Source organism: Cotesia glomerata, linkage group LG3 (assembly GCF_020080835.1).
Source record: "Cotesia glomerata isolate CgM1 linkage group LG3, MPM_Cglom_v2.3, whole genome shotgun sequence".
Classification (NCBI taxonomy): Eukaryota; Metazoa; Arthropoda; class Insecta; order Hymenoptera; family Braconidae; genus Cotesia; species Cotesia glomerata.
The window spans coordinates 28,572,714-28,582,962 of record NC_058160.1 but is presented as its reverse complement, the minus strand read 5'-3'; the positions used below and the strand labels follow the sequence as shown (position 1 = coordinate 28,582,962).

The window sequence follows — 10,249 nt, the reverse complement described above, 5'->3', positions numbered from 1 at the left end:
TAACACTTATTCTGTTAAATCAACACAAAAAAGTGTTAAATATTTAACATAAAAATTGTTAACACAAAATTTTTTGACGCAAAATTTTTTATTGTGTAAATTATGTCAGCACTTATGTAAAAGTATAAAAAACACATAAGGGAATATTTTATGAGATAAAATTACTGCATAATAAAGTGATAGTAATATCAATCATAATTAAAATAATTATTATTATTTAATTAATATAAAAAAAAAAAAAAATATACTAAGCTCGTAAAGAAAGTAAAATCAATTATATGTCTTATTCTGTTACAAAATATAGAGAAATAATTAAAAAGATACAACAAAAAAAAATATATATTTATAATATATAAATAAAATTTAGTCAAGAACCATACACTCGTCTTCTTCATCATTGTTTCTCCATCTGTCAAGTTGATCAACACTGTTATTTTCTTCAATTAAAGTTTTAACAGCAATCACAGTTTCTTCGTGTTTGGCTTCTTGACTCGCTGTTAATTTATCCTCGTTATTTTCCCGCGAGTCATTTAATGATTTAGCGGGAGAAACTCCAGGAACATCGTCCAGTTCTATTGAAGAATTATTATTCAATGGTTCAGGTGATTTATGATTCGTCACTTCAATATTCAAATTTTCTTCATCAATTTCATTAGTATTAGAAATATCTTTATCGCCATTACAGTCGTTCAAAGTCTCCAAACTCGGTTCAGAAGGTCTGTCAACATTCATCGCCTCGCCACTGACATTAACCACATCAATATCATCTTGAGACGACGTATCAACTCTAGTATCATCAGAATTTTTTTCACTCTCCTCAACACCTGGCTCCTCTTCGGCAATTATATTAACCGGAGTTTTATCTCCAACAGGTTCCTCGAGGTCAACGACATCGACATCAACATCATTCTCTTTTTCTTTCTCACTAACTTCATCCAACCTCGGAGATCGATCACAATCTTCTTCAATAGTCTTTTCTTGTCTCGCGATATCCTTGTCAATTAAATCAGTCAGCGGTACTTTCTCAACAACATCATCAGTGTCTTCATCTTCGCCTTGATTCTCCAGATGTTGCAAATAAAAAATGAACTGCTCCTCATACTTTCCAAAATTATGATCATGAATCTTGGTAGGTTTATGAATTTCTTTCCTCTTTTCAAAGTCGTAGTCCGTCCTCATGAGCAACGAGTACCCGATAGTCCTATCATAGTCCTTGGTCTCAATTAATTCTTCGACTTGTACCCCCTGGCTTTTAGTCTGAATCTCAGTATTAGTGCTCCGATTAATCGTGTCTTTTTCAATAAAATGCTTAACTTTACCAGTAAAATCAATCAGTTGTTCTACATCAACATCATCAACTTCATCCACTTCATTATCAGAATCAGACTCACTCTCGCAGTCCATATCAAAAGGCGTGTATTTAATACTACGCTCTCCTTTTTTCATTACAATTTTATTAGTATTATCATCAATCGGGTCTCCAGTAATTAATGACTCCTTCCACGGTCGATATTGTTGAATCATAGTGTTATTAAAAGCCGACAATTCATCAACAGCTTGATAAATACACCGATTAATAGTAGCAAGCCTAACTCTAGCATTATGAGCTTCATTGTCTGCCAAATTTCCAGCAGCTTTTTTTAACTCCGTCCTTAGTTTTCCTCGAATTTTAGTAATTAATTTATCAACTTCTTTAATAGGGTTGTAAATAACATCATCAAATATCTTCCTCCGAGGATTGTCTAGAGACATTATCGGTGATCGGTCTTCAAGTCCGGCATTCGTAAGTGCCACAGGATTGATAACTTTAACAGTTTGACCTGCAGAGGTCTGCTGAGCTTTAGAGCTTTCAGTGGTGTTGTTGGTAACTGGGAGCTCTTCAGGGTCGCTGTCGATGTCTATGACACTGGGAGTCGTCGAATTAGGCGTAGTTAGAGCCACCGTGGGGATAGCGGTGAGATTCTTGCATCTCAAGAAAGTCTTGGGAGTCTGATTGACGTTGGCAGTAGTTATAGGAACACTTCGCCCGGGAATAGTTACCATTGGAGCGTTAGGTCGGGTGGGTATCCTTGCAAGTCGGTGTAGCGTCGCTCCGGGAGGCACTGAGTCTAGTCTTATCGGACGGAGGTTTATAATATTTCCCGGTGGCCCGCGGAACAGATTTTTGGGGATCGGGTTCAGTGAGATCGCACTGTTGTTCAGAATAGAGTCTGGTATTTTAGCGTTTGGCTGGTTAGGAAGTACTTGTCCGTCCCCTTCAATCATTGTTTGTTCAAAGTGGAGCAAAGGTGCCGGTATCTCGTCCTTGTCTGAAATATGAGCGGGTGGGCTTGGTTCTGCAGGCAAAAATCGCGTAGAAGATAAAAATCTTGTGTTTCCGTTTGAAATCACTTGCATTGGTTTGTTGGTGTAATTATGATCTTTTGATGTAGATTTACGGTTTTTATTGGAGCCGTTTTTGACTTTGCTCTTTTTAGCGGAACTTCCTTGGTCAATATCATCATTTAACGAACCGGATGATGATATTGAGCGCTTGCGGCGGGTCGAACGCTTTCCTACGCAACATTTTGAGTCATCCTGCTCCATTTTGTTTTCTATGTCCTTTTGTGACATCGTAGGATTGCTCTTTAGTATCCTAAATTTAGCGTGAGATTAAAATTTATTTAATATTAGTAATTCACAAAGATCATAATAAGATAAATGACAATACAGAAGTTAGCCGACGTTTTTAATTTTTTTTTTTTAATTATTTAAGGGATAACACCACTGTGACGGTCGAAAAAAAAAAGTGTTTTTCAGGAATTTTTTCGACAGGAAAAATAATGGAATTTGGGGATCGGATTTTTTTTATTTTATTAAGGGTACATTAGAGATTATTACCCTAAATTTTTATTAAAAAATATTTAATTATTACAAAGTTATTAACAATCTCGTAGAGTACTAGAAAAAACGGAATTAAAAAAATTTTTATTTTAAAGATTTTTTTAGCCGGATTAAAACAAAAAAAAAACAGTAAGAATAGTGAGAAAATTTTCAATCAGTCGCCATTTTTTTGGAAATTAAAATTTTAAAAATTCCGTACGTGCAACGATAACTACATCCTTACTGATTAAAAAACAATTTGGGTTTTATTTTCAGATGATCCGTTTTTGAGTTATCGATGCGACCATGGAGGGGGAAATTTTTCTAGTGCTTTACGAGATTGTAATAAATTTGTGATAATTAAATATTTTTCAATAAAAATTTATGGTAATAATCTTTAATGTACCTTTAATAAAATAAAAAAAAATCCGATTTCCAAATTCCTTCATTTTCCCTGTCAAAAAAATTCCCGAAAGTCACCTTTTTTTTTCGACCGTCACAGTGGTGTTCCCCCTTAATTAGTACTACAAGATATTTTTTAAAAATTGCACGTGTAGTTTTTCAAATTTTTTTTTCTTATTTTTTTGTAATAAAAAAATTTATAAAAATTTTTAGATGTCGGTCAACTTAATTTTCATATTAAATAAATAAAAAGTTGGACATAACAACTTACCTCGTAACAGTTTTTACGTGGAGTAACAAAGCTCGACACACACCTCTCAGTGTATAAAGATCCTTTGGATCGCATACAAAACACCTCCATTTTTCGTCTTCTTCAATCCTTTCACGTACCTCAGCGTCGAAATTTCGCTTGATACACTTGTCGCAAAATGTATTACAGCAGTACGAACAGCAATAAAGGTTCCCGCCATTGGCACACCAACGGCAAAACATATCCGTTGCGTCCTCGCCTGATTTTAAACAATCGCATCTTCTCAAATATATATTTTCACCGGGGTATTTTATAAATGTGCTCAAGTTTTTTCTTGATCACATTTAAAATTATTTTAAGCAAACATTTATTAAAAAAAAAAAAAAAAAAAAAATACACACCTTGTTCGAAATCTCCGTCACCGTAAAATTCTCGACAATGGGCACACAGCAAGGTCTTGAGCATTGGATGTTCTTGCATGTTGTATGCATCGATTGGTGCTGATCCAATATGTTCATCACAAGCTGTACAATGGAGTCTACGAAATCGTACTTGAGCAACATCTGTAATAATAAATAAATAAATAAATTATTATCCATCATTTATTATAAACACAAATCGAGTCAATTTTATTTCTTAGTAATTTTTACTCATTACTCCATTTTTTTATGACATTAAAGTTAGCAGTCACGACCATTTTTTAATTTTTTTTTTAACAAAAAAATTTGTCCCAAAAAATTATTTTTAAAAAATTACATTTTTAATTTTTTAAAATTTCTATGTCAATTTTTTCTTCTAATTTTTTTTTGTTATAATTTATTTGTTAAAATAATTATTTTAAATATCTGCTAAATTAATTTCCATCATTTTTTTTTGTTATTAAAATATTTATAACTTAAAAATTTTTATTCTAATTAAATATATGGAGCATGGTGTTAAAAAAGAAAAAATAAATTTAATTGATACATATTAAAAATTATTTTTGCAAAACTGAATTACTTTTAAAATTAAAAATTGTAGTAAAAATATTTTGAAAAACTTAAACTTGGTTTAAAAAAAAAAAAAACATGATCACAAACTCACCATTTCCAATCATACGACGATAAAATTTTGATTCTTCCGGCGTAACAATTTCTGAAGGTCGATATTGGATAAAATTTTTAGGTTTTTGATCAGCTGAATCTAATAAAAAAAATCATAGGATAATTATTTACTACAATTATTTACAAAGATAGCGGTGACGAGAAAAGAAAAGAAAACTAACCTGACGATCCGAGTTCTGGTGACGCCCGACCCTCATTGACTTGCACCTCAAGTAAACTCGAAATATCCATCTCGATTTATAAAAACAAAATAAAATAAAACAAAAATGATAAATCCGAGCGAGAGTATCTTATTGCATAGTAACTGGAGAGACTGATGATGTATGCTGATGTCGGGTGAATGTTTGACCGCCCAAGTCTCGGTAAAATCGTTACTTCAGTACTTCATCACTCAGTTAAATGCCAGTTCGATTGCATTAAAAGCCCGCAACATTTTCCAGGCGCCTATTTTCACAAAATATATTTATATTTATTGTTACATTATATGGATATTTATAATATACCTACACATATATAATTAACGTAAGCAGTAATATGTACCTGGTGTCTGGGCTACGAGCTTATTCACAGTTCACGGAGTATGAGTATATACAAAATTGATTTAATCACAAACCACCACTGAAACAGTTGAATAAAAGAGAGGTTATGTGTCCAGGTAATGCTACCGTATATACACTTAAATACACTGTAATTTTTTTTTTTAATGTATGAGCTATTGCATTTATCTTTATTTGTGGGATACGTGATAATAAATTACACCTAGGTGTTCAGAGATCTTAAGATCAACCAACACAAAACGAAGGCTTCCGTTTTTTCACTCTCGATATTAAGTCTCGATCTGGCTACAGTGCTTTTAAAATTTTAGCGGGACTGTGACACTGTGACTGGGACCAAGATGGCCGATTGCTTAATCATTCAAACACGTGCACCTCTCAAATAATTTTTTTAACCACATTATCATCCAGAACACCGAAGAAATTAGCAAATTTTAATTAATAATAATTTATTTAATATTTCAGTTCACTTGGCAATTTTTTCCGACCGGAAGAGCGCTAGTAGCGCCGCCTTTCCAAAAAACTACGAACTAAATTGATAATTGCGCTTATTTATGGCCCTTATTCTGTAATTGGAGCTTAAATTTGCAGGTAAAGAGCGTTAAAAGTTGAAACATCAATTATTTAATCAAAAAAATAGCTCAAAGATTAAAAATTAATTTTTTATTTTATAATTATTCATAAATAATTGTTTCTTTGTTTTTGTAGGTTATAAATTCATCACCGACAGGTGTCAGGCCAGTAGATGGAGGCAGTTGACTAATCGATTTATGAAGAATCGATATCTCGAATTGTTTGTATCGAATAAGCGCAGGAAAGATGCGCGTGGAAATTAGCCATAACCCGGGAATAATATTTTATTTACAAATGGCGACGACAGTCACGGTTTTATCTTCGATTTTTATTATTAAAATTATTTCTTATCTCTACTACTTGATTTCTATTAATTAAACAAATAAAGTAATGATAAATAATGAAAATATTGATGACACTGCTAAAAAATTGACTGAAGAAATTCAATGTATGAGTAATTATAAAAATTTATACAATGAGATCCAGGTAAGCGATCAATTTTTTAATTAATAATGATTAATTATTTAATAATCATTATATTACAGAGAATTGTTGCTTCCTCGGCTGTCAAAAAGGATAATTTTAAAAGTACATTACTTGAAGCGTTGAAAAATAATGGTGTAGAAACGGAGATAAGAAATACTGTTTTTCATTGGACGCGCGCTCAAGTAATTGATTTTTTATATAAATTATAAAAATTAAGTTAACCGACATTTAAAAATTTTTATTTTTTTTATTGAAAAAATTATTACAAAAAATAAAAAAAAATTTCCATTTGTAAAAAAAAATTTAAAACTATAAGTGCAATTTTTAAAAATTATTTTTTAGTTCTAATTCAATATATAAAAAAACCAATGAAAATTAATTTAGCAGATATTTCATCATTTTAAGAATTTTTTTAACAAATAAATTATGTCAGAGAAAATGAGAAAAAAAATTGACATTTAGAAAATTAAATAAATAAAAAATGCAATTTTTTAGAAATAATTTTTTGGAGCAAATTTATTTATTAAAAAAAAATTTTTAAATGGTCAAGCGACTACTAACTTTAATGTCATAAAAAATCAAAAATGTCGACTAATTTTAGTACTATAATCTAATTGATTATTTGAATAATAACAATAGTTTACTTAAATTATACTTAATCTTATTCAAGGGACCGTTGCAGTCATCAGAAGAAAAAAAATCAAACGTCGATTTAAATTATTTGAAAAAAGCCCAAATTCAGTGGGAGAGACGGATTCACAAGTCATTAAATTCAATGTGTAATGAATTGAACATACCGCTTGCAAGAATCCGCCCAAGCGCTGATAAAGATGAATTAACAGACAAGTGGAATGAACTGAGTACTTTTGATATTGGTGTGTTTAAATTATTTATTATTACTTAGTACTTAGAATTGAAATTTGTTAACTTTGAAAATTTTTTTAATAGATTTGTCTTCATACCGTCCTTTGTACGCCCCAAAAGATTTTCTGGAAGTACTGTTTAGTGTGCATGACCCAGCGGTCAAGAAACAGATTAATGAGCCTAAATGGGAGTTCAGTCACATTCAAATTCAAGTTAAAACTTTAGAGCAGCTGGTAATTGTTTCATTTTCATTTTAAACAAAAAAAAAAAGTAAACATTTTAAGTAATATAAATTAAAGTTTTATGTCTATTGGTCAAGTGACTAGTGAATCTAATTCAAGACAACATATGGACATTCCATCTTCCCACATGAAATCTATCGAACTTGAATACTAGTAAAGCTGGAAACTTGTGGTATCTGTACGAGTTATAAAGATGTTGATTGAATGAAAGAAATGAAAGAAACCTTGAAAAAATGTATGGGGGTCGGTTACCAAGCCAGGAATCGAACCTGGACCTCCCTGATATCATGTCATGAGCTCTACCAGTTAAGCTACATCTTTATAAAGATAAAGATATCTTTATCTTCGTGTAAAGACAGGACGTCTCTCGACCATGTGGGAAGATGGAATGTCCATCTGTCGAATTAGATTCACTAGTCACTTGACCAATAGCCATGAAACTTTAATTTATATATATATATACAATCGGTCAAAGAAAAAAATAGCTATTAAAATAGCTTTGTTAATTTTAAGTAATTTTCTTAGAGGACGACGTACGCAGAATTAGCACAAGGGGTAGCTTTATTAGGAGTAAATAATGACATGCCAGCGGCAAGAAAGTTTGTGAATCTTGAAGCAGAACGTACTGACTTTGGTGAAAAAGTTCTTAGTAGCAATCACGCACCTATAGCACAAGAATTTTTAAAACGTGGAGCTCCTAGGGCTCTTCGTGGTCGTCTCTGGTCGCTTGTACTTGGTTCTGTTATTAAAGATAGCGTACGTATTTATTAAATTCATTCAAACTATTAATTGATAATTTAATTATATTAATTTTAGGACAGAAAGTACTATGAAGAATTAAAAGAACTAGTTTTACAGTACGACATTATGGTCGATAAATTGATAATAAAAGACGTACAATTAACAGCAAGTAACGACGACCAGTACTTCGTCTTCGAGGATGTCCTTTATAAGACTATGTTATGTTTCTCCCGGGACTCAGAAGTCCTGGCGCCGGTTACGACTGATAGAAGCGCAGGCGGGCAAGTAATTCACGCGATTCTCCAAGGAAAGCCGGCAGCTCTGGAAAATACTTTAGTTTTTCCACCAAGTGGTGTAATTCCGTTCCACGGTTTTACGATGTACGCAACACCATTTTGCTACTTGTACGACGACCCTTGCTCGATGTACTTCACCTTCCGAGCATTTTATTTGAGATACTGGCTGAGACTTCACACGGTTTCCAGTCATGAGCAGGGAATTGTTGCTCTGTGTCTGCTGTTCGAGAGATTATTGCAGTGTCATGAACCTCAGCTGTGGGCTCACTTTAGAAATATGAAGATTCAACCGTAAGTTTTTCATTTATTAAATTTAATAATAATCTATTAGCAACCTTGCAGTCACTATATGTGCAGTCACTTTTGTTAAATTGCACTTTACTTTCTTAAATATTGACTTTTTTAAAGATATAAGCTCATCCCGATGTTACACTCATTAAGAGCTTTCATTTGAGTACCCACATGCATTTTGATATATTTTTCATATATTCATATATATAAATATGTATAAATGTATTAATATATATTATAAATGTATAAAATATATGAAAAATTGATGTGGGTACTCAAATGAAAGGTCTTGATGACTGTAAAGTCGGGATGAGCTTATATTTTTAAAAATGTCAAAAGTTCACAAGATACAAGGTCATTTCTTAATTATTAACATTTTTAAAAATATAAGCTCATCCCGATGTCACACTAATCGAGACCTTTCATTTGAGTACCCACATGACATTTTTTATATATTTTATATATATGGTATTTGTGAAATATATAAATATATAAAATATATGAAAAATGCCATGTGGGTACTCAAATGAAAGGTCTCGATCAGTGTAATGTCGGGGTGAGCTTATATATTTAAAAATGTCAATATTTCACAAGATATTTGTTAAATTTCACTGTAATTTCTTAAATATTGACTTTTGTAAAGATATAAGCTCATCCCGATGTTAGACTCGTCAAGAGCTTTCGTTTGAATACCCACATGCATTTTGATATATTTTTCATATATACATATATATATAAATATATTAAAATTTGATGTGGGTACTTAAATAAACGGTCTCGATGAGTTTAATGTCGGGGTGAGCTTATATCTTTAAAAATTTCAAAAGTTCACAAGATACAAGGTCATTTCTTAATTATTGACGATTTTAAAGATATAAGCTCATCTAGATGTTACCCTTATCAAGAGCTTTCGTTTGAATACCCACATGCACTTTGATATATTTTTCATATATACATATATATAATATATATAAATATATGAAAAATTGATATGGGTACTCAAATGAAAGGTCTCAATGAGTGTAACATCGAGATGAGTTTATAACTTTAAAAATGTCAATAGTTCACGAGATACAAAAGGTAATTTCTTAATTATGTATCTAGAGATAGAACATTTTCGAATGGAGCCTAAATAATATAGATTTAATATTTTATTTATTACAGAGTAAAAATTGTATTCAAGTGGTTAATGAGAGGTTTTAGCGGACACTTACCACCAGAGCAATTACTTTATCTTTGGGATCTTATTCTAGGATATGATTCTTTAGAAATAATTCCTTTACTTGCAGTAACGATTCTTAGTTTTAGAAAAGAGAATCTTTTGCAAGTTAATAATTTAGTCAATGTCGAGGTAATTTTTTTTTTTATATTAATTACTTCATAAATAATTAACACAATAAATTTATAGAAAAAAGTGCTTTTATTAAATTATTTCTTTACTTACAGGCCATCCTAGCAGATCTTTCGTCTCTGAAAGTAATGCCACTGCTTCAACTAGCACTATTGAAAGAATAAAAAAAATAAAAATTGTACAATAAATAAATAAATAAATATTAAATATTAAATTAACTATCAAAGACAAGTA

General features: G+C 31.2%; 2 protein-coding genes across 4 annotated transcripts in view; one reads left to right on the top strand and one right to left on the bottom strand.

Annotated features, from left to right (window-relative positions):
- LOC123261973 (TBC1 domain family member 19) overlaps window positions 1-10,233 on the top strand; it is a 134,184-nt gene extending 123,951 nt beyond the window's left edge. For 2 of the 3 annotated variants that reach the window (XM_044723917.1, XM_044723916.1), the window contains exons 5-13: window positions 5,637-5,762; window positions 5,880-6,230; window positions 6,290-6,412; window positions 6,901-7,105; window positions 7,179-7,327; window positions 7,862-8,092; window positions 8,153-8,664; window positions 9,829-10,015; window positions 10,111-10,233. In XM_044723917.1, the coding sequence (XP_044579852.1) occupies window positions 6,135-6,230; window positions 6,290-6,412; window positions 6,901-7,105; window positions 7,179-7,327; window positions 7,862-8,092; window positions 8,153-8,664; window positions 9,829-10,015; window positions 10,111-10,179 (1,572 nt within the window). In that variant the 5' untranslated portion in view covers window positions 5,637-5,762; window positions 5,880-6,134 and the 3' untranslated portion in view covers window positions 10,180-10,233. Of the gene's footprint in view, window positions 1-5,181; window positions 5,273-5,636; window positions 5,763-5,879; window positions 6,231-6,289; window positions 6,413-6,900; window positions 7,106-7,178; window positions 7,328-7,861; window positions 8,093-8,152; window positions 8,665-9,828; window positions 10,016-10,110 lie in introns of those variants that run through there. The other variant, XM_044723918.1, reaches the window with a different exon arrangement.
- LOC123261970 lies at window positions 257-4,913 on the bottom strand. The gene is made up of 5 exons (XM_044723906.1): window positions 4,779-4,913; window positions 4,598-4,696; window positions 3,916-4,077; window positions 3,536-3,773; window positions 257-2,635 (listed from the first exon to the last, which is right to left on the bottom strand). Exons 1-5 carry the CDS (start codon window positions 4,846-4,848, stop codon window positions 364-366), a joined length of 2,841 nt encoding a protein of 946 aa, XP_044579841.1. The 5' UTR covers window positions 4,849-4,913; the 3' UTR covers window positions 257-363.
- Window positions 10,234-10,249: the final 16 nt, after the last annotated feature.

Excerpts from the sequence above, each read along its gene's own strand:
- LOC123261970 (XM_044723906.1), bottom strand. The coding sequence starts at position 4,848 with ATGGATATTTCGAGTTTACTTGAGGTGCAAGTCAATGAGGGTCGGGCG. Across the intron at positions 4,078-4,597 it reads TCGTCGTATGATTGGAAATG|ATGTTGCTCAAGTACGATTT; the intron begins GTGAGTTTGTGA and ends TTATTATTACAG. Across the intron at positions 3,774-3,915 it reads TGACGGAGATTTCGAACAAG|GCGAGGACGCAACGGATATG; the intron begins GTGTGTATTTTT and ends GTTTAAAATCAG.